Genomic DNA, 26,651 nt, shown 5'->3' on the forward strand with positions numbered 1-26,651 from the left:
TGGAGAACAGCCTTGACCAAAGCTTTGAAGACATTCAAACTCAGGACGAAAGGGAGAAACATGCTAAGAGGAAGGGACACTTGGCAAACCCGGACTGTGATCAACTCCCACCTGGAAACCTATGTCCCCACTGTGGAAGGAGGTGTGGATCCAGAATTGGCCTCCACAGTCACCTACGGACTCACTGTTAAGACCGTGTTCATGGAAGACAATCTTACTCGGCTACGAGTGATTGCCAAAGACGACACTTTTACATAGTCTCGCTTTCACTCAATTCTGGTCCCTCTCTGTTCATGGCGAGTTCTGGCACCTCTTTTTCTAGAAAAAATAGCACTGCATAGAAATATCATAGGCCTTCAATAGCCATTGTTTCACAGTTGTTTTTTTAAGAAAAAGGAATGAATTTCATCTCACCGCAAGCAGCACACTGTGAGCACAAAAATTCTGCCTAATCCCAGACAGTTTTTATTATTATTATTACTTTTCAGCACACTGGAGATCCCAAGTAAATAAATAAGCAGGTCGGTCAGGATAGCAAGAATTGTAGAAGTTTTATTTTTGCATTGCAACCGGCTACATAGGAATCCTTTCCAATACACTTTGGCACAGTTTCGTTGTGCGTGACCAATGCAACAGGCACAGGCGGCGTTGTAGAATTTTGTAGGTCATGATCTAAGATTCAAAGAGATACAGGTGCTTCTCTGGGACTAAAGTACAGCGCCAGAATCCAGGATACATGATTAGAATGTGTGCAAATATTCTGCCTAATTGGGATTTCTAGAAAGGGACTCTCGGGGACATACCTGGGGGTCGACAAAATTGGCCCGGGGGGGAGGAGCTGGGCGCAAAAATCACCCCCCAAAATCTGTTTCCAGTCGTCTGTGTAAGATTGGGAGCTGAGCAGTAGGAGCAATGGCAAGGCGGTTTGAAGGCAGACGATTACGGAGTGCATGACATACAGGCATACCTCGGAGATATTGCGGCAAGCCGAATTTGCAATATGAAGCAAGTCACACAATTTTGAGGGGTTTCCCAGTGCGTATAAAAGTGATGTTTGCACCGTACTATAGTCTATTAAGCCGGCTCGCCTGGCTGAGGGGGCAGGAGGGGGGGGGGGAAACAGCTTCAACTCCACTTCTGCGGCCAAAAGTGGGGTGTGGGGCTTCCCAACCCTGGAAGTGGCCAGGAAAAATATGTGCAAAGGGCCATGAACTGAAGCGCAATGAAACAAGGTGTGCCTGTATATTTGTGTTGTGATGCACCGAGAGATAAGACGTAGGAGAATGTTCCCGTCCTCCTCACACTGTAGCACAAAGACAGCTTTTTTCAGCCTTCCTCCTCTCCAGACCCTTTTGAGTACTTGGGTTCCGTAAAATGCAGTCATTTTTGATACGGCTATCGCGGCAAAGGGATTTGGGCCCAGGGGCCACGAGGGACCCTCAGTATGTCTCCGGGGACACTGGAGCAGTCAAGTATCCTCAACGCCACATGATTTCAGGGAGTTCCACGTCCAACATTTCAAATCAACGGGGACTTGATTCTTCAACGCAAAGTTCAGCCAGGGTAGCACATTTGCAAGGATGCTATTGGAACTTGATTCCTTGAGCCAAAGGCAAATCCTTGCTGTAATTGATGGTGCTGAAAGATAAACAGATAAAGTAGATTTGGACATGACAAATAAAATACTATTATTAATACATTATTTGTACCACACCCTTCCGACTGGGTTGCCCCAGCCATTAAGTAAAATATGCAGGTTATAGGAGCAAAAGAAAAGCCAAGAACCCTACTGGATCAAACAATTTGATCGAAATTGAAGGTTATTTATGTAGGCCGCTACTGCAGCCCGTGTTCTGTTAGCTCCAAAATGGAAAACAAGCAAGGACCCAACCAAAGAAGAATGGCAACTTAAACTGATGGAATGTGCGCATCTTGCAGATCTAACATATAGAATAAGAGAACAAGAAGAACATACGTTTAAAGAAGATTGGAAAATGTTTATTGAATATATGGGAAGTAACTGTGTACAGCTGGAAACACTGGCAGCATTAAGATAAATTCAACAGTGTAGATAAGTTTTGATGGATGTATTAATGGAATACTGAATGGTTTAGTTTATGTAAAATATGCAGGGATTTATGCTACAAAAAAGGAACCATGGAAAGAGAAGAGAAGCCATCAATATTTTAAGGTTGTTTAAATGAATATTCTAAATTGTAAAACAGAAAATTTAATAAAAATTATGTAAAAAAGAAAAAAGAATTTGAAGACATTGGGCTTTTAATGTTTATAGCTGCTCTTTAAAATTATTTTTGCATGATCAATTGTTTTAACTGCTTTTAAAGACATTTTTATATTGAAAATCACTTCAGGATGCTTCGCATAAAGTGATTAAGAAATGAAACTACTACTACAAATAATATTAAAAAAAAATAATAATGTATAACATTAGTATTTCTGCTGCCATTTTTAACATAGAACATCTTTTGCAATTCTGTGTTCCATTGTTGCTTTTAGAAACCATTTACTGTATTTGCATTTTCATTCAGCATATCATATGGCTTCACACCACTCTGGATCTGTTTGGCACAGTGATGGAGAAACTGCAGCTCTCCAGATCTTGTTGGACTACAATTCCCATCAACCCTGACCACTGGTCATGCTGGCTGGGACTGATGGGAATCGGGAGGCCCAACATTTGGAAAGCCACAAGTTCCCCATCCCTGAATTAGCATCACTGAATGGGATGCAAGCTGCTGCTCTGCTGTTGTTAACAACAACAACAACAACAACAACAACAACAACAACAAAGCATTTGAAAACCAAAGCATGGCTTCTGATTGGCTGTAGGAAGCTCCTGCAGCCAATCGGAAGCCGCAGAAGCCCATCTGACGTTCGGATTCCAAAAGAACATTCGCAAACCAGAACAGTCACTTCTGGGTTTCGATCATTCGGGAGCCAAAATGTTCGAGAACTAGGCTGTTCAAAAACCAAGGTACGGCATTGTTGTTGTTGTTGTTGTTGTTGTTGTTAAGTGCACAATCCTGTTCCCCACAGCAGCCTAGTAGATCTAAAAATGCTCTCACCGAGATAAGGCGAATGTGGATTAACCTGAAGCAACTACAAACTAATGTCACAGTTTTGGGAGGAAAGCATTGACAGAGTTTCTGCCAGAAAAGTGCACACCTCTACTCTGAGGTTGCCAGGATAACAAAGACACGTGGACACACATAAGGTGGAAATAAACAAGTTGGACTTACTCCTGACGTGAATAATGCAGATATAATTAATTCAGTTATGCATATACATTAAGCTATACATAACAGCTCCCTCTAGTGCTGTGCTATCACACTAATGGAACAAGTCACACAGCAAACCACACTGGCATATAGGCGTAGGGGTTTCTTAATTGAAATAACACTATTAAATTAAGCCTGGTTAACTACAATAAGAAACCCCCCCTTTTTTTTGTTTTACACAGAATCTTTTTTCTGTCTGGTTTTTTGTGGGGACTATTTCCTGCTTGTTCTCCTTTTTTGCGTGTCTTACCTCACTCTGTGCATTTGTGATTTTGTACTTTTTATTTTCAACCAAGAATGTAACATTAAAAAAAAAGAAATGAAACGACACAAAATTAGAATCCAATTCTCAGTAAATTAGGGTCAAGTTAGAGGATGCGCACGTGCGTTTAGCATGCCATGTTTGTTACTTTTAAAATAACAGCTGCAGGGAGGAGGGCAGTGGTGAACGCTGACATTTGATTTTGGATCTTTACTCGGTTAATTAAATTATGTTTTTGCGTTCTTTCCCCCTTTAGACTTACGATCAAGGCTAAATTGTGGTTTGCTTTGCTTATTTGGCTTTCCCCTGAAGGGCAACTTGGATAATATTTACACGGCCATAACCCCTGAGCTCTTACCAAGTGGATCGTCTCATATATTGCTTCCACGAATCGCTGCCAGATTCCCTTCCGCCTCCAGTGTGTTTATTACCGCCTAGGGAGAAGGGGATGGTAAGAGATGTTGCAGGTTGAAAACCAAGGAATGTCGCTTTGCACTTCTCAAAGAAGCTCATATCTAGACAGACTATAGAAACATTCAGCCTCTTTCCTCTCCTCACTGAAGGCTAAACAATCTCAGCATCCTCTATCCTCCTGAAAATGCCCAAGTCGTCTCAAATTCACAGCTCTCATGATAGCAGGGATTCCATCGTGAAGCCAGAAATATTCAGTACATTCTTCCAACTAGAGAACGAAAACCTTATACAGTGGTACCTCGGGTTAAGTACCGAATTCGTTCTGGAGGTCCGTTCTTAACCTGAAGCACCACTTTAGCAAATGGGGCCTCCCACTGTTGCTGCGCCGCCGCCGCGTGATTTCTGTTCTCATCCTGAAGCAAGGTTCTTAACCCGGGGTAATATTTCTGGGTTAGCGGAGTCTGTAACCTGAAGCGTATGTAACCTGAAGCATATGTAACCTGAGGTACCACTGTACAGAAATTGCATTGAAGAGCAGGAGTGCCTAGGCTACATATTTTTTCTACAGATACAGTGGTACCTCGGTTGTTGAACGTAATCTGTTCCGGAAGACCGTTCAACTTCCGAAACGTTCAACAACTGAGGCACAATAGGCAGTCGGCAAATTCCACTGAGAAAAATGGAGTAATGCGCCTCAGAAGCCATTCGAATTCTGAGGCGTGCCTGAAAACGGAAAAATTCACTTCCAGGTTTTCGGCATTCGGCTTCTGAATCGTTCGGCTTCCGAGACACTCAAAAACAGAGGTTCCATTGTACAGCAGTACCTTGGGTCTCGAACCTAATCCATTCCAGGAGTCTGTTCGACTCCCGAAACAGTTCGAAAACCAAGGTGCGGCTTCCGATTGGCTGTACAAGCTTCCTGCACCCAAGTGGAAGCCGCGTCAGATGTTTGGCTTCCAAAAAATGTTCACAAACCAGAACACTCACTTTTGTTGCATTCAGAAGCCGATTTGTTAGGGAGCTAAGCCGTTCAAGTACCAAGGTACCACTGTACTCCAAATACTCCAACAAACAATTACTCCAAAACTTGGAATAAGGCATCTTTTTGACTTGCGCTGAATAAATAGGAACATTTGCGTTTGATGTATGTCTAACTCTGAAGCCCTTCCTTCTAGATCAGTGATGGCCAAACTTGGACCTCCAGCTGATTTGGGACTACAATTCCCATCATCCCTGACCACTGGTCCTGTTGGCTAGGGATGATGTGAGTTGTAGTCCCAAAACAGCTGGAGGGCCAAGTTTGGTCATCATTGTTCTAGATTGTGCCCAATTTATTACAGCCTGACCGTGGGGTGGGATGGGGCAGACAGGATCCATCTGTAAATCAAAATACACTACGAATACCCTGGACTAAAGCTGGGAGACTGGAGGGATCCAAAAGCAGACACAATTGTGTAGGTCATCTGTAAACTATGACCACCCCCATCTATGGATCTGCATGGAAATTTAGGAACTTTCTGTAGGTCCAATAGCATTCAACAATTTTTTTGGAGAAGGGATGGGGGGACATACCAAAGGCACCTCCAATTTCAGCCCCACTGGTTGGAATATTGACGTTTACAATGCCACAGTCTGATCCCTTTGGCCTGGAAAGAAAGGGAAATCGATTACCAAAGCAGACATCAGTCTCAATTCTCCAGAAGGACCAATCTCCAACAACGAAGCTGGAGTTGGAAATCTCATCTAGGCAATGTTTGAAGAAGATGTAAATACCCCGCCCTCCAATAGAATATCCCCCACCTTTGTCCACAGAAAAGGGAAGAGCCATACCCGAGCCAGCGGAATATCCTGCCCAAATCTTTGGTAAAGATGCTGCTGGAGAGACCTTGTTTTACTTCGTTGTTCCATGCGAAGGCTTCTTCTTCCGTCTGGAAATGAAAGTGCACATTGTTAAATGAGTCGAGAAGTGAGGTTACAGAGAAGCAAGCAGAGGGCCTTCTTGGTGGTGGCGCCTGCCCTGTGGAATGCCCTCCCATCAGATGTCAAAGAAACAAACAACTGACTTTTAAAAGATATCTGAAGGAAACCCTGTTTAGGGAAGTTTTTAAAGGTTGATGTTTTCTCGCTTTTTTAATATTCTGTTGGGAGCCGCCCAGAGTGGAACCCAGCCAGATGGGCAGGGTATAAATTATTATTATTATTATTATTATTATTATTATTATTATTACTATTACTATTATTTTTTTAAAAATGAACATGGCACTACAGCTGTTCGACATGAAACTAACATCTCCATATAAATGAGGGAAGGGAAGGATTTTCCAGATTCTCCAAGCCCTCTTCCTTGGAGGAGGAATATAACCTTGTCTCATGTGGCTCTTTGTGGTTTTTCAAATTCTGTCTCTGACTTGGAGGACTGAACATTTAATGGTTCTTTCAGACCAAAGTATTTTCTTCATTTCCTTCGCTTCTCAGCTCCCTGTTCTTCCAGCCCACCCTTCCTTTCCAAATTATCAGTTATTTTACTCTTTTTTGAATGCTCCTGTTGTTGTTTTGTGAGAGCAGTACCATTCTAATTAAAGTACCCTGCTCCATCCTCCCAAATTTTCATAGTCCTCTTGGTTGTGTGTTGGAGATCAAGAGTTTTCGCCCTGAGCTCTGGTTTTCCAGAGAGGAAAATTAAGGATGCCCCAAAATTGCCTGACACAACCCAAGGAAAACCTTGGGTTACAGATTGGTTGCAAGATCACCAGTTACACGATATGTTTAAATTAGATAGAAAGAATGGATTTTTGGACCAAAGCTCACAATCTGAAAAAGAACTCTTGCAAAATAAGGATAAACTTTTGTCTAAAATTTATAGTTTTCTATTAGAATGGGAAATGAAAGACAAGCTTGTTAAAGCTTCAATGACACACTGGGCAATAGATACAGGACACACTATAGATCTGAAACTCTGGAAAAGTGACCTGAAATTTACTGCATGTTATTCATTGAAAGAACTATTTGAAAATGATTCATAGATGGTACTTAACTCCAAGTAGATTAGCTAAGATTTATAAAAGAGAATCAGATAAGTGTTGGAAATGTAACAAAGTGGAGGGAACGTTCTTCCACATGTGGTGGACGTGTAAAAAGGTAAAAAGGGTATTGGGAAATGATCCATAATGAATTGAAAAAAATGTTTAAAAGTACTTTCCCCCCAAAAAAAACCCCAGAATCCTTTTTGTTGGGGATAACCCAGACTGAAATTCCCAGGTGTCAGAAAAGGTTATTTATATGTGAAAATTGTGGCCCGTGTTTTGTTAGCCCAAAAATGGAAAGTGAGCGAGGTCCCAACTAAAGAGGATTGGCAATTTGACAAAATATGCAGATTTAACATATAGAATATGAGAGCAAGAAGAACACACACTTAAAGAAGACTGGAAAACATTTATTGAATATATGGAAAATAATTGTATACAGCTGAAAATGCTGGCAGCATTAAGATAAATTCAACAGAGTAAATAATTTTAGATGGATGTAGAAGTGGAAAACTAATTTGAATGGTTATAGTAAAATATACAGGGACGTAGGGTACGTAAAATGGACCATGAAAAGAGAAGAAGCGAAGTCACTGGATATTTTACAGTTTGTAAAATGTTTATTTCAAATTGTAAAACAGAAAATCTAATAAAAATTATTAGAAAAAATATATATTGCCTGACACAACCCATGCTATGGCCAACATATTTAACACCATTTGGTGACAAATGTCCCTGAACAAATGTCATCTTAAAAATACACCAACTCAATGTTCTGTTGCCAGCTACCAATCAAAACTTGAAAGGATTTCAAGGTTTCCAATACTCGGATGCTGACTCATGCAATTCAGCACCATTTTTATGGGCCATTAATTTCCCCTCCCTTCTTCATGATGCTACCACCTTTGAACATGTAAAGAAAGAGAGTCTTGAACACCCAAACTTACCTTAAATTTCATTACGTACAAAATAGGGACAAACGTCTCCGTCTGCACGATCGGCGCATTATGTGGAAGGCCAGTCACAATGGTCGGCTCAACATAGTTTCCGGGACGATCTATAACCTGGAATGGAAAAGGTGGAGAAGAAAATGGCACCAGTTGTTTTCGGGCAAGACAGATCATACATTAAATGCCCGATGCTCCAATGCGATTTCATTGGAGCATTTCACTAAAATGGCTTGCTTTCAGCAGAACTCGAAACCTCACAAAGACAGAAGATTCCCCATCAACTTTGAAAAGCCCATGGATATCAGTGGGTGCATTCAGAGTATGACTACCAAGGAATTTCACCTTCTAGGCTTTACGGTGGGGCTTTGTTTTAAAATTATCCGTCATCCAGAAAACCCTGATCAGAAATACAACTAATCATCAACCCATCCTGCAAGCAGATTTTATCCTCCAAGAAAAATAGTGCGCCATTGTTGGGAGAAACACGTTCAAGATGACAGCTTTAACTTTTTTTGTAATCGCAGGGAAAATATAGAGAGATTTTCAAGTATTTATGAGATTAATCACCTTCCCACCATAGACCACAGAGCCACCTTGTTGCTTGACCTGGGCCACAGCATCAACATACAACTTCACCGCTTGCTCCGTGTGCAGAGGGCCATAGAGGGTGTTTGCTGCAAAAAAAGAAAAGAAAAGTGTATATCTGAGCAGGGCCCACAAATAACCCTTTCTGGGTTATTTGTGGGGCATAGGAATTCTTTCATATATTTTTTTTCAAAATATAGTCCGGCCCCCCACAAAGTCTGAGGGACAGTGGACCGGCCCCCTGCTGAAAAAGTTTGCTGACCCCTGAGTTACACCAACTCATTATAATATTATTATTATATTATATTATATTATATATTATATTATATATTATATTATAGGATTCACAAAGTATGGCACTATTCAGATCTACAAAACAGTATTAACAACATTAACAAAATAGCAACAAAACAAACAAAGCTCTGTTGAAGTTGTATACATGCTCTCCCCTCCACCATGACTCACAGACTTTCTTCTTTAACCGTTATATACATATATAGAGAAAGAAGTTCAGATTAGCTAAGCTTGGCCCAAGTTGGAGCTGCTTAAAGCAATTTTCTGGCACCAAAATGCAACTTCTCCTTCCTAAGTAAGAGAAGCAACAGTTTGGGCAAGGCATTTGGGTGGTTCAAACCCCCCCACACACACGTGTGCGCACAGAGTTTCTTCTCAGACACCTCACAGGTAATCCTGTAAGGAAGAGGCAGAGCTATGAAGAAAGCCGCTCCCCCCCCCCCCGAAATGGCAGTTTGGGAAGTGGGCAACTGTTCAGTTCTCCCAAACTCCAATGGCAACCAAGAACCACCATGCAATGCTTCCCAGAGCAAAGAGGAGCTCTTACCGTCCCAAGGATCTCCAATACGGACTTGTGCGTACGCCTTTACAAGTTTCTCCACCACTTCATCATGGATGCTTTCATGCAAAAACTAATAAAACATTAGAAGACAAAAATATGTTGAAGATTGGCAACAGAGGTGCTAACTTCCAAGGTCTTGCAGAGAACAATGGGGCTGCTAAGAGTTTGTTCCGAATGTTGAAAATGCCAATACAGTCGTACCTTGGAAGTATGACCTCCAAAACGTTTGAAAACCAAAGTGCGACTTCCAAAATGTTCAAAAACCAAAGTGCAGCTTCTGATTGGCTACAGGAATTTCCTGCAGCTAATCGGAAGCCGTGGAAGCCCTGTCGGATGTTCAGCTTCCAAAAATAGTTCGCAAACCGGAACACTCACTTCTGGGGTTGTGGTGTTCGGGAGCCAAAAACGTTAGAGAACTAAGCTGTTCAAAAACCAAGATACGACTGTAAAGTACTTCCATTTTTATGCTATCCTTGATATCAAACTAAGTTATGGCAAGTTCCTCTTTCTCCCCAGATACATACAGTGGTACCTCGGGTTACAGACGCTTCAGGTTACATACGCTTCAGGTTACACACTCCGCTAACCCAGAAATAGTGCTTCAGGTTAAGAACTTTGCTTCAGGATGAGAACAGAAATCGTGCTCCAGCGGCATGGCAGCAGCGGGAGGCCCTATTAGCTAAAGTGGTGCTTCAGGTTAAGAACAGTTTCAGGTTAAGAACAGACCTCCAGAATGAATTAAGTTCTTAACCCGAGGTACCACTGTACTGAGAAATGCACATTCTATTTCTCAACCAGATGGCATTTTTGAAAGCTGGCAAATTCTTCCACCATCTCAGGGTAAAATTGCCAAGACGTTTAAAGTGGAAATTAACAAAGCCCAACATATTCAAACAGCAGTAGCGAAAGGCTCTAGAATCCAGTTCCTTTTGCATACAAAGGGCTCTTTACGCGGCAATTGGTCTGGCAAACCATAAAACAGAATTTGAAGAACTTCGGTCTGCCTAAAGCCAAATAATAGCACTTTGAGTTAAAACATTTAATCAAAGACTTAGAATCCAATGCACATTTTGGTCTTTAAGGGGAAAACGTGGAATTATTTCACTGTGCACAATCAAGAGAAAGCTAGGTACTTCTCCTAAATCTCTCTAAAACCCATGAGGTTTTAAGTAACTGCTGACTTAAATGAGATGTGCCAACATTTCTGCTTCACCTATTGGGTTTTATTCATTTGCATAAGCCTGCAATTCGGAACTGTATTTTCCTATTCATTGTGAACTAGGGAGATCTGATCAGAATTTAAATAACCTTATTTCAAAAGCGAGCAGTAATAACGGGAGACATCAAACATCACGCACAAGCAGACAGCCATTAATAGAACGGGTCTTTCCTTTCTCCTCCTTGCAGCTCCAACATCCCAAAATACACCTTGAAAAGCTTAAGGACCCTCCATAGAAGATTTGGAAGACAGGTGGGGGGGGGGAGAGAAGGGAAAATCTTGTTCTACAAAAATCCCCTTTTGAGTTTAGAACTAATGGTTTTGGAATGAAAAAAATATATTAAAAGAGCATTTGGGATTTCCCCCAGGCTGCTATGAAGCCTGTTATCTGTTGGCTAAGCATGACTCATTTGGCAAACAAAAATTATCCAATGCTTGAAATATTGAAATAAATATGTATCATTTTCACAGAACCGCAGCAATACAAACTGTGCTGGAGGCAAATTTAAAGAAAGATAATCGCTTCGGAATTAACCAGAGTTCTTCTGGTTCCATTCTTTGCTAAAGGGCCTTCTCGGTAGTGGCACCCACTCTGTGGAATGCCCTCCCATTGGATGTCAAGGAAATAAACAGCTATGTGACTTTTAGAAGACATCTAAAGGCAGCCCTGTTTAGGGAAGTTTTAAATGTTTGATGTTTTATCATGTTTTTAATATTCTGTTGGGAGCTGCCCAGAGTGGCGGGGGAAACCCAGCCAGACGGGCAGAGTACAGCGGTACCTCGGGTTAAGAACTTAATTCTTTCTGGAGGTCCGTTCTTATCCTGAAACTGTTCTTAACCTGAAAGCACCACTTTAGCTAATGGGACCTCCTGCTGCTGCCACGCCGCCAGAGCACAATTTATTTTCTCATCCTGAAGCAAAGTTCTTAACCTGGGTTAGCGGAGTCTGTAACCTGAAGCGTATGTAACCCGAGGTACCACTGTATAAATAAATAAGTTGTTGTTGTTGTTGTTGTTTTAATGATGATGGAAGGCATACACGAACAACAACAGAGCATTCCATCATTTTGATGTGGAGTATTTTCACATAAATTACATAATAATGCAACTGGAATCAGTGGCGTAGCGTGGGTTGTCAGCACCCGGGGCAAGGGAAGTAATTTGTGCCCCCTAACCCGTGGATTTGTGCCCCCTAACCCGTGGATTTGTGCCCCCTAACCCGTGGATTTGCGCCCCCTAACCCGTGGATTTGCGCCCCCTAACCCCCAGATGTTGCGCCCGGTGCGTCCGGCCCCCCCTGCACCCCCACTCTACGCCACTGACTGGAATATACCTAATAGTTATGTAATGATTCATTGAAAAGTTTCTACGGGCAGTCAGACCGTTATAGAATGAGCAGTGCTTAAAACTGCTGATGCGCTCAGAGGACAACTCCTTCCTGGAACTGGACAGATATTGTGTTGCTCAGGCAGGAGAAGGGGAGCAACAGGCACGCACAAACACAAGAGCCCCTCCTAAATCGGTGGAGGCTGGTCCCTTAGGATAGGGCAAAGGCAAACTCAGCCCTCCAGATCCTCTGGGACTACAACTCCCATCATCCCTGACCGCTGGTCCTGTTAGCTAGGGATGATGGGAGTTGTAGTCCCAAAACATCTGGAGGGCCAAGTTTGCCTTTGCCTGCATTAGGACAAACCAAGCTCAGTCCGTCGTCAGCCAGACTTTACTCGCTTCTTTTTCCTTAGTGGCAGTGTCACCCTTTGCACAATTCCAGCAAGGAGGACGGCAAAGAGGGAGTCAAAGCGATAACTACCAGGCTCTGTCTCCTGTTGGGCTCTGGCTCCACCGAGCTGTTGGCCTGCCATCCTACCAGCCACAACAGGCACAAGCAGTGCCAGACTTATGTATAAACAAGCTGTAACTTAGGGTCCCACTCTCTTGGGGACCCCCAAAAAAATAAAGGGAAAAAAACCTGGATGTACATTTCCAAAATATAAGATAAAAAAACAAATACCGTATTTTTCGCCCTATAGGACGCACTTTTCCCCCTCCAAAAATGAAGGGGAAATGTGTGTCCGTCCTATGGTGCGAATGCAGGCTTTCGCTGAAGCCTGGAGAGCGAGAGGGGTCCGTGCGCACCGACCCCTCTTGCTCTCCAGGCTTCAGGAGAGCCCCGTCGCCGGCCCCGCAAACTCGGGGGACAGCGGGAGAGGTGCAGCGCGCCTTTCCCACTGTCCCCTGACTTGGCTAGAAGGCTGGCGGGGGGGGAGAAGCCTGCTCCTCCCCATCGCCAGCCCCGCAAACTCGGGGGACAGCGGGAGAAAGCTGGCGGAGGGCTTTCCCCTCCTCCAGCCCCGCAAGCTCCCAGAGCGATGCCAAAGCTGCCAACGCCAGAGCTTCCCCAGCCCCGCGCCTGGGGGGGGGAATAATTTTTTTCCTTTATTTCCCCCCCCCCAAAAAATCTAGGTGCGTCCTATGGGCCGGTGCGTCCTATAGGGTGAAAAATACGGTAAAACCTACATACAGCAACAGTGTTTTATGTTGTGTAGTCTCCTATAATGTAAGTAATGGGCCCCGCCTGCTAACCTGCTCCCTAAACTATCACTGGTTTGTTCATTTCTATATATAGGGTGCCTACATTCTGCATAGACTGGCTGTATGGCAACATGTAGCATGCAGCTGCAGACTGCAGCGCAGCACAGCTGAATGTAGGTCAAGCTGCTGTACCTGTTATCTAATATTAAAATACATATAGTACATATAGTGGTACGTCGGGTTACAAACACCTTGGGTTACAAACACCTTGGGTTACAGACTCTGCTAACCCAGAAGTAGTACCTCGGGTTAAGAACTTTACCTCAGGATGAGAACAGAAATTGTGTGCCAGCAGTGGGAGGCCCCATTAGCTAAAGTGGTACCTCAGGTTAAGAATGGTTTCAGGTTAAAAACAGACCTCTGGAAGGAATTAAGTTCGTAACCAGGGGTACCACTGTATTTTGTTAAGTGCAAATGACTTTAGATACCTATTAGGTCCATAAATTACCATATAGCATATATTCAACACAAAAAACAGCGGCAATTTGTTGTTGACAAAGGACAGTTAGACATATAAAGGGCCCCATAACCTTCAGTAGCTTAGGGCCTCATCAAACCTAAATCCAGCCCTGGGCACAAGCCACCACTGTTCCTAACGCCACTGCAGGCGTCCGACTACCATCCAAACAGGCGTTTGGAGAAGACACGGAAATCCCAGCGCTTCTTACCAGCCTTCTGGCAGTTGTGCATCTCTGGCCTGCTGTCCCCACAGCCGCAAAGAGGGCCGACGGAATGACCAGCTGAAGGTCGGCATCGTCGAAGACTGCAAGGCATTGAGAAGATACAGAAAGGGGAGAATTCAGATGCAACTGGGGAGACGGAGGAGACTCTCACCGACGGTCTGAGCAGTCAGTCAAAAAGCATGAGGGAAGAGAGATGTCAAAGATGCCTGGAAAACTCAGAACCCAAAAGCTTTATAAAAGAATGGGAAAATTTTTATAAGTTGTTTAGGAGACCACTGTAAGCAGATGGAAACATTGGCAGGATTTTGATTTCCCTTGTTTGGTAACAAATACCATGGACAAGATGGATTGATATAAAAGTTAAGAATATGGAAGAATATGCAGTTGTAAATGTTCAAAATGGGACCCCATGGAGGGTGTGGAGGGAAGACCCGAGATTCGGAGGAATCTCTGTATGTGGATATATATTTGGATTTTTATAACTTTATATTTGTAAAACCAAATAAAAATGATTTCAAAAAAGAAAATAGCATTAGGGAAGAGAGAAGCAGGTTTTGATTCTGAAGGCATTCAATGGCCTTTATAGGCAGTAGCAAAACACCTGAAAGGCCTCAGAGTACAGAATTGCCAACAGCCACACACATAAAAAAAACTTGTAAAGGTAAAGGTAAAGGGACCCCTGACCATTAGGTCCAGTCGTGGACGACTCTGGGGTTGGACTCATTTCACTTTATTGACCGAGGGAGCCAGCGTACAGCTTCTAGGTCATGTGGCCAGCATGACAAAGCCACTTCTGGCGAACCAGAGCAGCACACAGAAACACTGCTTACCTTCCTGCCAGAGTGGTACCTATTTATCTACTTGCACTTTGACGTGCTTTTGAACTGCTAGGTTGGCAGGAGCAGGGACCGAGCAACGGGAGCTCACCCCATCACGGGGATTCGAACCGCCGACCTTCTGATCGGCAAGTCCTAGGCTCTGTAGTTTAACCCACAGCGCCACCCGCATCCCCCCCCAAAAAATTGTAGGTAGTAGTTAAAAATCACCAAACATAACTAAGTTCAATCCACTGATTTCAACTCTAATTTTTTACTCTAACAGCTGAAAACCCCCTTTTGTTTTGAATCGAGAATTGCCCAGTTCCCCGCGGATCTGTTGAGACAGGTACACAGTGGAGTATAACTGGATAGTGCAAAACACACACTGCACAAAAAAAGATAAAGCAGAAACGTCTTCTATAGGGAACTTCTGGTCCTCTCAATGTTGCTGAACTGCAACTCCAATCCACATATAACAGCTCTGCAACCGTTCTGCTCTCACCTTTGTTCTGGAACTGTAGCAAACGCCGCAAAACAATTGGAGCTGCCATCCGGCCCCCGACTTTATGCTCAAGAAAAACAAGGGCACCCCAATTTTTTCTCTGGAATCTTATTCGCTGGCATTAGGAGGCCAAAGAGGACTCTGCGGAATTTTGGGCAGGAACGTGGCAAGTAACAAATGAAGCAAAAGACCTTCGTTTGGTGGAGTGAGCTTGAAAGGAAAGGCTAGTAAGTGCCACTTCAAAACAGATATTGAGCACCCTCTTAAATGCAAACACCAGCAGCTCATCATGAAAGCACGTGGACTCTAATTTCCAGGAAAATCCTAAGTACCTGCAGCAAAGCCATTGGCCATGCGCATTCACTCAGCCAGAGATCGGCTTTAACGTTTAATGAAAATATTAATTACCTATAATAGCGTTGTTTCCACCAAGCTCCAACAGAGACCGTCCTATTGAAATAAAAAAGCAGTAAGCCATGTGAACATTACCCACAATTCCTAGCTAGGAATATGCCCTCCTCACGCCCAGTTGTCATATTGACTTTGCATCTTTGAGCGAGTATTTTTTTTATATAAAAAACAACAACCAAGCAGTGTGTAAAATTTATGGACTAAATAAATAGAGAGGCTCACAAAAGAAGAAGGGAGTCAAAGTTGTTGTTGTTGTTTTAAAAAGCAGCTTCTTCTGTAAGCTGAAAAAAAACCTTGAGGCAGGCCACAATTCAGAATTCCTCTATGTGCATGCAAAGGGCTTGTGCATGATGCTTCTTGTAAGAACATAGGAAGAGTTCTGCTGAACCAAAGCCAGCACTCTTTCCACTTGCATTAATTATTATTAATTATTATTATTATTATTAATTGAATTTGTGTACTGCCCTTCACCTGAAGAACACGGGGCAGTTGCCAACATGGAAAATTGTAAGACTCCTTTAATTCAGAAGAGATACTGGATCACGATACGCCACTTACCAAATCTCTCCTGAACCACCATCGCTACCTGCTTGCCCACATTGGTGCTGCCAGTGAAGGACAAGAGATCCACTCTTTCATCCTTTGCCATCGCTTTGCTACAGAGGACAGAGGAAGATTCTTAGTCAGTGGCAAAACAGGTAGAATGAGAAGGTATGTTAGGGTGGGAGGAAGGGGGAGCCCTGCCCTTCACTCTCAAAACACGTTACATTTGTGTCAATCAAATTTATAATTCTTGTGACACTCCTCAGCCATCAACTTCGCTATTTGTCTAACGGAAAGTCTGTATTTTTATCAGAATGAACAAGCTTCCTTCTGCCGTCCCATGCCATGTGTGCATTCATTTTTCCAAATCCATTGCTTCTTTTGTTTCCTACACTGTATTTGATCACATCACAATCAGAAGTCTATGGAATGCAAACGGCAATAACAAATCGAAAGAAATATCAGCCGTAAAATGCAATTAAAATTCATGCCGGATCTAGCCCAAAGTTATCGCAATTGCAGAAAGATCATAAAGTGGTCCACCAAGAAAGATCATTGAGTGGTCCACCAAGACCACCAGCGATTTTCAAGTGGCCCAATGGGAAAAATTTGGAAACCACCGCTTTAGCGTTCCGCTCTGCCACTCAAAAGATTAAGGAGCACGTATATTTGAAAGTTTTTGTATTTGGAGGGAGAACACACCAAAGTTGCCACAAGACAGCTATTCCTTTTAAGTGTGCAAAACTGAACCTTGAGGAAGGTTCAGAATGGCTTTTAGAATGACTGATCAGGGACAAGTGTGGTTTCTTACTGTAAATTCAACTTCCTAGTGAATTTGACATTTCTAGCCATCATATTTGTGGTAGTGGGTGCACAATGCAATCCTTTATCTGGAGTGAGCCCCACCATACCCAATGGAATTTACTTCCAAGCAGATATGCAGGGGACGGCGTTGTCGTGTCAAATCTAGGTCTACTGAGGGGATGGGTTTTCCTTTAGTAAGGAGATCACAGTTTAAGCGAAGCCTCATTCTTGTTCTGATGCAACGAGTCAATAGCGTAGGAAACATTTGCAGCTGTAGATTAAAAGGACCGTTAAGAGGTTAACAGAGATTTAACAAGATTCACCAGACTATATTCCCAAACTGTGCATAAAAATACCAAACGTTGCACCTACCCAATATCTGCTCCACCACAGACCAGAGAGCAGATAGCACCCGGCAGTTTGTTGTCCTCCAGAACCTGGGCAACTATTCTAGGAAACAAAGAATGAAGATTCATTAGATGTCCTGATGGTTCACTGGCAAAAGGATTATTATTATTATTATTATTATTATCCGCATCCCTCCCTAATGCAACCAAAGTAGGGAGGTTGACATAGACCTCTCATTTCAGACGTTACCAGAGAAGCCCAGAATGCAAGTTGCAGCCAAGGCGACACTTGGCCAGCTTCTTAAAAGAATGCAGAAGAACGAACAAGAGACAGAAAGGAAGCACAGAGGTTCTAGCAATAGAGGTAAGTGAAAACTCACTTTGTAACGGCGACACTAACGAGCGACGTTGTGGGAGCACCTTTCCTTTGGAGGGAAACAAACCAGGAAAGATTATTGTTCCCAACTGCTTATTTTAAAATGAACATTGCATGATATTTTAAGAAACTGCTACATCAAAACACCTAAAATTACCTAAAGCAATAGATTACCAGCTTTTCATCATCTTCTTTTTTAACCAGGTGCTAAAATGAGAGAACTCCAAACAACATGCAACTTTGAAGTAACAGGCCACCAATGTTCGGTTACTTAAGGCTTGGGTACAGTGTTAGAAACTCAGATGTATAAGCTACGTGCCAAATGTCTCCTTAAACCAAGGTTACAGTCGCCAAAACGGAATGGCTTGTTGCCATTTCAGGGCGAGTCTTATTTTTCAAACGATGGACTGACTGTGATTGATTCTCAGTTAAGCATCTGGCTAGTTCAGATCACAACCTTCAGCTAGTTTAAGAACTTCGAGAACTTAAAAGAAAAAAAGTCACTTGATCCAGGGACAGTCCAACTATATACTGGCCTGTTCTGACTTCTTTCTTAGCGGTGACGCGGACCATTCATAATACAAGAAAATTCTTCCCAACTGCGAGCACAGCAGTGAGGTGGGATAAGTTAAAATAAGCTAGAACAATTAACTATAATCTCATTCACTCCTCCTGCTCAGGCTGCACAGAAAAAGCATTTTGGTTCCTGAAATTCATTCCGATTGTGCCGATAAAATATAACAGATAGAATTCTACAGAATGTGTTGCTAGTGTGTGAAAACAGTCCAGATCTAATGATTCCCAGGCAGAGGGTGGAGATGTCCGGCATCTTCACTTGGTCACACGTGGCTGATAGACAGGGTACCTAACCAAATAAGCATCATAATCTTTCCACTGTAAAAATATGACTCAGTAATTCTAGGCAACTATCTCAGCTGCTGAGCAGAGATTCAATAAAGAAATGGAAACAGTCGCTGCTTTAAGTACATTCCAGAGAACTGCTGTGTAGGGAATAAATACTTAGCATATGGAAGGGTCGGGGAACTTGTGGCCATTCAGACGTTTTTTGTTGTTGTTGTTTAGTAGTGTTCAACTCTTTGTGACCCCATTGACCAGAGCACGCCAGGAAGACTCCTGTCTTCCACTGCCTCCCACAGTTTGGTCAAACTCATGCTGGTAGCTTCCAGAACACTGTCCAACCATCTCGTCCTCTGTCGTCCCCTTCTCCTTGTGCCCTCCATCTTTCCCAACATCAGGGTCTTTTCCAGGGAGTCTTCTCTTCTCATGAGGTGGCCAGTTGCTAGACTACAACTCCCATCATCCTCAACCATTGGCCATGCTGATTGAGCTCATGGGAGTTGGAATCCATCAACGCCCAGTTTCTGCATCTGCGGTGCACAGCTTTCCAACAACCATGAAATATACTCAAACGGCGCAGCGCCCCTTGTTAGATTAGAGGCCACCAGTTAAAACCATCGCCATAAAGGAGGACAGATCAACTTACCAGAGGCAGACGTTGCCACAGACCATTGCAATTGCGTTGTTCCAGCCATAAACTGCTACAGGAAAGTTGAAAGCTGTGATGATTCCTACTAATCCCAAAGGATTCCATTGTTCTATTAAGGCATGCCCAGGCCCTGCAAATAAAATGCCAAGTAGAGGACATTTGATGAGCATGGGATTTCATTTATTCTATTTATCCTTCTCGCTTTCCAAGGAACTCAGTGTACACAAGAAGTAGCCAAATTCCATCCCCACAAGCACACTGTGTCGTAAAGCTTATTGTGATAGTATTTTTAGGCACCGAGCTTATTTTAGTAAATAATCGGACAGCAGAGCCCTTCGCATCAAAGCACAAAAAATAACTCTGTTTGCATAGGATGAGATCTACAAGCCCGAAACCAGCTTGAGTAAAGAGTCAGACTCCCTCCCTCCCTTTCTCCTCCAGCATACTTCGGAGGATGACTTTGACTCGGTAAAGTTCCACTTTTAAAATAATCTTGAGCTTATTGCTGTGTTCAAAACAGAGGCACAGGTTCAACACAGACTCTGCTTAGCTTAAAAAGCCAGCCTGAGAAACCATGGTTTGAGTGCATTAAACCATGTTTCGGCACTGAGCGCAAACCAGCACGAAAGGAGCCTAATTCAATGGTTGCTCCCAATTTAGTGGTCTTTACAAGCATGGAGAACAGCTTTCCAACAGCCATGAAATATACTCAAAAGGTGCAACACCTGTTGTAAGTTAAGAGCTCACCAGTTACTGTACGATTTCGTTACTTTTTGAGCCAAAAAGTGCTTACAGGCATCTTTTATATAATCTGAAATAAGATCTCTTTTTGCAAGTACTTTAAAAGTACTTCATATAAAAGTACTTTAACTGTATTGCTTGAAAAAAATGCTATTTTTTGTAAATATTATTTATTGATTTTTCACAAAAACAAAAAAACCCATAAATTTCTTCACCCATGGACTTCCCTTCCATGGTTTCCAGTGTTACACATAAATACCGCATATTTCACATATACTATTCAATACATCCATTTCAACCTATTTACCTGTGCTGCTTGAAAAAAATCATAATGCCAGCTGCAAGGATTTTCACTAGGACCACAGTACATGGGGAAGTGGAGGTGTGATCCTTCATTCTCTCAACGCAAGGAAAGGGTTAAACCTCCCACCTCTGCTCACTGAAAATTGGAGCGCTCCTAGCCAAGTAATTGAAAAGTCCACACCCAACTGTTAGCCATGCAATGAAAGTTATATCTGTTGTTATCTCAAGGCTGCACTCCTGCCAGAAGAGCTTATTTCTTCCTAGTTTTGTATTCTGAGTGGGAAGCAAGGTTTGGCAAGGAGAATCTTGCGCTTGCATCCCATTTATTTGTGCATTTTGAGGAGTTATACAAGGTGATCCATAGGGATGATAACTTATTCCGCTGGAACCCATGAAGGCATCGCTCAGCCTGCTCCTTGGAGGAAAATACAAGAAAATACAAATTTTCTTCACTGTGCCAACATGCTCAAGATAACAGCCGTGAAATGCAGCTGCAAAGTTGACAGTGCTGAGATTTTCCCGCCCTGGGTTACTTAATAGCATCCAGTATGTATTCAGAGAGGGACGTGGGTGGTGCTATGGGTTAAACCACAGAGCCTAGGACTTGCCGATCAGAAGGTTGGCGGTTCGAATCCCCGCAACGGGGTGAGCTCCTGTTGCTCAGTCCCCGCTCCTGCCAACCTAGCAGTTCGAAAGCACGTCAAAGTGCAAGTAGATAAACAGGTACCGCTCCGGCGGGAAGGTAAACGGTGTTTCCGTGCGCTGCTCTGGTTTGCCAGAAGCGGCTTAGTCATGCTGGCCACATGACCCAGAAGCTGTATGCCGGCTCCCTTGGCCAATAAAGCGAGATGAGTGCCGCAACCCCAGAGTTGGCCACGACTGGACCTAATGGTCAGGGGTTCCTTTACCTATGTATTCAGAAAGAAAAAAGGGAAAGACACATGCTTACTTTCCGAAGGCAAGACAGGTCCACCAATCATCCGGGATAAGCCAACTGCATAATCGCAGACATCCACATATTCTTGGACTTCGCCAACACTCTCAGCAGAGATCTTCCCCATCTCCAAAGAAACCTGACGGTATTAAGGAAATATGTTGGTCCTGTTCAATCACTGAATAGGAAATATTCTACTAAGCCCTATATCAATCAGAGGCAAGGAACTGCACCAACCAGTGGGCTGGATCCCCATCCCCCCAGTTCCCATGTGTCAAGTCTGACAGGCAGGCAGTCAATCACCTGCTGTCAAAATGGCGCCGGGTGGTCCATTTTGGCCCAGGCAGTTTGGAATCGAATTGTGAGGGCAAAGCAGAGCTCTGCACTTTGCAAGCACTTATGATCAGTTGCCGATTGTCGGGGTTTGCAACCCCACGGCATTCACACAAATGAAACTGTATCATTTCTTATTTTACAGACGTGGCTGTATTTTAGACATGGTCCCAAAACTTTCAGCCAGAGCGATTACTGTTGCAGCAGCAAACCGTACCAGGTTTCCCAAAACATTGATTTTCTTTCTCAGGGCATCACCAATCTGTCTCACAATTTCTCCTCGTTTGGGTGCAGGAACCTAGACAAAGAAGAGAAAAACGGGTTTAAGCCCAGTCTTACGAAACACTGTGGACTTTGTCCAAAACTGTACGTTTAAATAATGTGTATCCAGATGAGGCAATCTCTATTAACACCATTGAAAGTATCAAGGTAACCAATCCTATCAGTTGGAAAAAAAATATCGTGGGTGATTTCTTGAGTGACACAACTTGTCTGAATTCCAGGGAAATCCGAAGAAAAATTTATTTGGTATTTCAAAAACTACAGATGCTTCTGAACACTTCCCATTTGTGTGTGTGTGTGTGTGTGTGTGTGTGTGTATATTTGTGAGAATACATAAGACAATTGAAATAAATCTGCATGTTGAGAGATGCAGATGCTTTTCAAAAATGCAAGTGTGCCAAAATGCGTCTTTAGTTCTTCAAAAGTTGTGGCTTCCCTTTCTATGACCCGCATCTTTGAAATATTGGTGTTGCCGTTTAGTCTTCTAGTACTAATGAAGTCTACCACACACAAACTGCCACCTGTAAAGCACAACTCTAATAGCAACTGCTTACAGTGGCAGCGTAAGGCATAAAGCACCAGAAAGAGGACTCACACAAATTAAGGCAAACGCATCAGAATCTAACGGCGTTGCTTAATAAAAATGAGTTTAATGAGTGTGGTTCTTATCAAAGAATGTACCCCGTTTATGCGCATTCAATGCACGCACGACTGTGTGTAAGTGAATAGAGCCGAACCCAGAAGTTACTTGGAAACATCAGGAAACCAGGCAAAGGGCCTTCTTGGTAGTGGCACCCGCCCTGTGGAATGCCCTCCCATCAGATGTCAAGGAAATAAACAACTCTCTGACTTTTAGAAGACATCTGAAGGCAGCCCTGTTTAGGGACATTTTTCATGTCTGATATTTTATCGTGTTTTTAATATTCTGTTGGGAGCTGCCCAGAGTGGCTGGGGAATAAATAATAAATTGTTGTTGTTGTCGTCATCACTAAAGGGGCAGAACGGGGGTCGGTGTTTGCAGGCTTTTTCAATGGGATTCAATTACACATGATTTCGCCGACCTGCGAGGTGCTTCTGAACACAACCCCTGTGTAAATGGGAGGCTGCCTGTATTTCAGAAAAAATATTAAGGAATTCAAACGTACCTCTGCCCATACTTTCCAGGCTTCCTTAGCTTTCTTTAGTGTTTCTTCATAGTCTTCGATACTGGCCTGTAATGATATATTTTTTAAGAGAGTCACGTTTGTAATTTTTTGACTCTTGTAGAAAACAGCAATGGAAAAAGAATGTACCCAGCCAGCAAATTCTAGTTTTATGGAAGAAGGAGGTGCTATTTGAACATAAAAAGCTTCAGAACTTTTGGAAATAGTTTGCCTGAAGTGGTAGAATAAAAGAGGAAATATACCACGAACCCATTTCTGTGGCGCAACCACCATTTCAACACATGTGATTTAAATCCAGCAAAGGAAGGGAGCGTGCAACCATAAAATTTCCATCTGCCACTGCTCTCAGCTACTTTTCCACAGCCCCTCCCCAATTAGCTCTACTGACATTCCAAACCTAGCCTTTGGCTATGTGAAGAGTATTGCAAAAATTTCCAGTGTAGCATTTATCTATAGATTGATCAAAGAAAGAAAGAAAGACCCTTACCTGACGAACTCTGGCAATTGGCTGATTGTTTGCAGGGCAATATGTCGTCACGATCTAAAGAGAGAAAGATATGCCAATCCCCTTTAATCACCAAGAACATAGCTTCTTCTCTAGCTTTAAGGATTATGGTTCAAGAGTCACTTATACATCGGGAAAGGACATAGTGTGGATGGCCCTATTATCTCAATCTAAATACACTCACCCTGATCTGCAGCGGAATGAGAACCACAATCTGCACACCAAAGCAAGCTATGGGCACATTGAGCAGTACCGTTGTGGGGAAAACCCATAAGATGATACACAGATCCTGAGCTTGGATTCCTATGAAGCGGCCTTGCTCTGGGGAGAGATGGTACCATCACACAAAACATTCAGCCTTCCGCTGCCCATCCCTGGATTGAGGCAATTATATTTATTCTCCCGAGTGCATTTAAGGCCAAATTGAATGGATTTCACTTCTAAGTAGATTATTAAGACTATGCATAGGGCTGTTCTGCCCATCGCATATAGCAGCCTCGCCTCGGCCCAATATACATGGAGCGTCTCCATCCCCATCATTCAGCCCAGACACTGAGGTCCAGCTCTGAGCACCTTCTGGTGGTTCCCTAACTCCAAGAAGTGAGGTTACAAGGAACCAGGCAGAGGGCCTTCTCAGTAGTGGCACCCACCCTGTGGAACTCTTCGGATTTCAAGAATTACACAACTTTTAGAAGACATCTGAAGGGGAAGTTTTTAATGTTTGATATTTTATTGTATTTTTAATATTCTGTTGGGAGCTGCCCACCCAGTCAGATGGGCGGGGTATAAATTAATTATTATTATTATTATGCAGATGTACACAAGAGTTAGCAGCCAATTATAGATTTTTTTCTTGCTTGGTGATCCAGAAGCAGTTCCTACTCTGCCCAAGAGACCAGGCAAGAGCCCTAAGTAGCACGTTTCCGTATTCCTATGGTTTGATATTCTGGATATTATACTCTCTTGATATTATTAAAGAGCGGACTATACATATGCATGATAAATAACTAAGGAAGGCCTAATAGGTTTGGAATCCCTCCCTCTCAACCAGCATCCACCTACAGTGGCCAGGCTAGATGTCTTTGGTAGCCCTCCAAGTAGGGTACCCAAACATCTCCAGAAAGAGAAGGTCCAAAGGTATAGCCAAAGGACAAACATTTTCTCAGCCCAACAATATGAATGATTAACGTGTCCCTTTCTCCTGCCGATTCCGGCCAGGAAACGGACTGTGGCAACTGGTAAAGGGCAACATTTTTGTTAAAAGATAGACAAAATCGAGTGTGTTTCAAAACCACCAAAAGGTTACACATTAAAAGTCAGGCTCCTTTTCCACAGAATATGAATGTGCACAAATCTCACATCATAAACCTGAGGACATTTCGACTTCCAAAAGCAACCTGGTTGTAGCCAGACTTGGCCATCGCAGAACTTCAGAAATTGCAATTTATCGGGAAATGCAATTGTGGCACCATTGTGCTGCCTCGGGATGATGGCTTTTTCAAATATAAAGTGCTCCGCAGGGGCATGTTAGACATGCCCCAGCGTGGGCTAACTTGCTACCAAGGCTCCCATGTTAATTAACCACAATAAATCACTGTATTTCGCTTCCAGCTAATCTTCACTGTCTTTTCAGCCTTCGTCTAAAGCGGGGTTTCCCAAAGGCGGCTGCTTTTTGATGACTACAACTCCCATCATGCCAAGCTAGTAGGACCAGAGGTTAGGGATGATGGGAATTGTAGTATAGAGAGAGAAGCTGCAAACAGATCAAGACATTGGCAGGATTATCGTAAAAACCTGCAGTTTTGAAAACATATATAAGATAGATATGAGAAGCGAGGATTAAAAGAATAAGACAATTCGGAGCATGCAGGAAAGGATGAAAATAAACGCAAGGGACTGCAGAAAGAGGGGGAAGGGAGTCAAAAGTAAAAATGTTACAATTATAGCTAAATAATTGTTGCAATGTATATAAATGAAAATTATTTTTAAAGGTTTAAATAATAACAAGCTGCAAACAGATCAAGACGTTGGCAGGGTCATCGTAAAAACCTGCAGTTTTGAAAATATATTAGATATGAGAAGAGAGGATTTTTTAAATTCGTGGTTTTCAATTTTATACATTCCAATAATTTTACAATTATTTTAGCATGATAATGTTACAATGATGGCTAAATCACTGTTGCAATCAGGGCCGGATTTAGGTTTGATGAGACCCCAAGCTACTGAAGGTAACTGAGCCCTTTATATGTCCAGCTGTCCTCTGTCAACAACAAATTGTTGCTGCTTTTTTGTGTTGAATACATGTTATATGGTAGTTTATGGACCTAATAGGTATCTAAAACCACTTACACATAGCAAAACATGTATTTTATCAAAGTAATTGTTGGACTGAAATACAACTAAGTATATTAATATTATTATTTTTTCTTTAAAATTTTTTGGGGCCCCCAAGAGAGTGGGGCCCAAAGCTATAGCTTGTTTCGCTTATACATAAATCAGGCGTTGGTTGCAATGTATATAAATGAAAAGACTAACAGGAATAAAGCTGTTTCGGGAAACCCTGCTAAAGTCAGATGTCTGGGAGCACATGGGGAACTGCAAATCCGTGGCTCGCTCCAAATTTGGCTGCGGTGACTTTCAGGCTTGCTCCCGCCCGTGGCTGCCTACCTCTCCTCGGCCTCCCCAGGAGCCATTGTAGACGCCCTCGTTCTCCTCGCGCAGCCCCAGCTCCTGGAGCCACGAGTAGCGGCCTTGGCTGATCAGCAGGGTCGACATGGAGGCGCTGGAAGCGGCGGAGGCCGAGCGGACGCGTCGCGACAGAGCGCAGAGGCGGAGCGTCGTCCGCAGCATCGCGCCGCCCAGAGCCATCTGCGCGCCGGCCAGGAGGCTGCGGAGGGGGAGAGGATCCGCCACGCCCCCAAAACACATTCCGACGGCGGGGATTGGCCGGCAGGGCACCCCGCCCGCGGACCAGGCGGAGGCGCGTCCAATCGGCGGCGAGGCGAGCAACAGGAGCTTTCCTCGTCCCCGCAGGTGACGCTAGGGAAGGCGACGCCCCTCTCGACGGGTGCTGCCATGCGTCCGGGATGTCCCGGACACGGCACCGCTGTCTCTAGTAGCAGGGGTCCGGGGGAATCCGGGCGCGCGGCAAGCCGGTTTCCCAGGGAAAGAACTCCGAAGATAGTCTGGAAAATCCCAG

The 26,651-nt window shown here is 43.4% G+C and overlaps 1 protein-coding gene across 1 annotated transcript; it reads right to left on the reverse strand.

Moving 5' to 3' along the window:
• Positions 1-532: 532 nt before the first annotated feature.
• On the reverse strand, positions 533-26,325 carry ALDH7A1 (aldehyde dehydrogenase 7 family member A1). The gene is made up of 18 exons (XM_082191593.1): positions 26,120-26,325; positions 23,435-23,488; positions 22,930-22,995; positions 21,720-21,800; positions 21,185-21,308; positions 19,189-19,321; positions 17,689-17,733; positions 17,334-17,411; positions 16,173-16,270; positions 15,612-15,653; positions 13,869-13,963; positions 9,375-9,459; positions 8,516-8,622; positions 7,946-8,062; positions 5,806-5,903; positions 5,548-5,621; positions 3,920-3,995; positions 533-1,638 (listed from the first exon to the last, which is right to left on the reverse strand). The coding sequence occupies exons 1-18, from the start codon at positions 26,318-26,320 to the stop codon at positions 1,584-1,586; spliced, it is 1,629 nt and encodes a 542-aa protein (XP_082047719.1). The 5' UTR covers positions 26,321-26,325; the 3' UTR covers positions 533-1,583.
• Positions 26,326-26,651: the final 326 nt, after the last annotated feature.

This window comes from Podarcis vaucheri (genome assembly GCF_965113315.1).
Source record: "Podarcis vaucheri genome assembly, chromosome: 11".
Taxonomy (NCBI): domain Eukaryota; kingdom Metazoa; phylum Chordata; class Lepidosauria; order Squamata; family Lacertidae; genus Podarcis; species Podarcis vaucheri.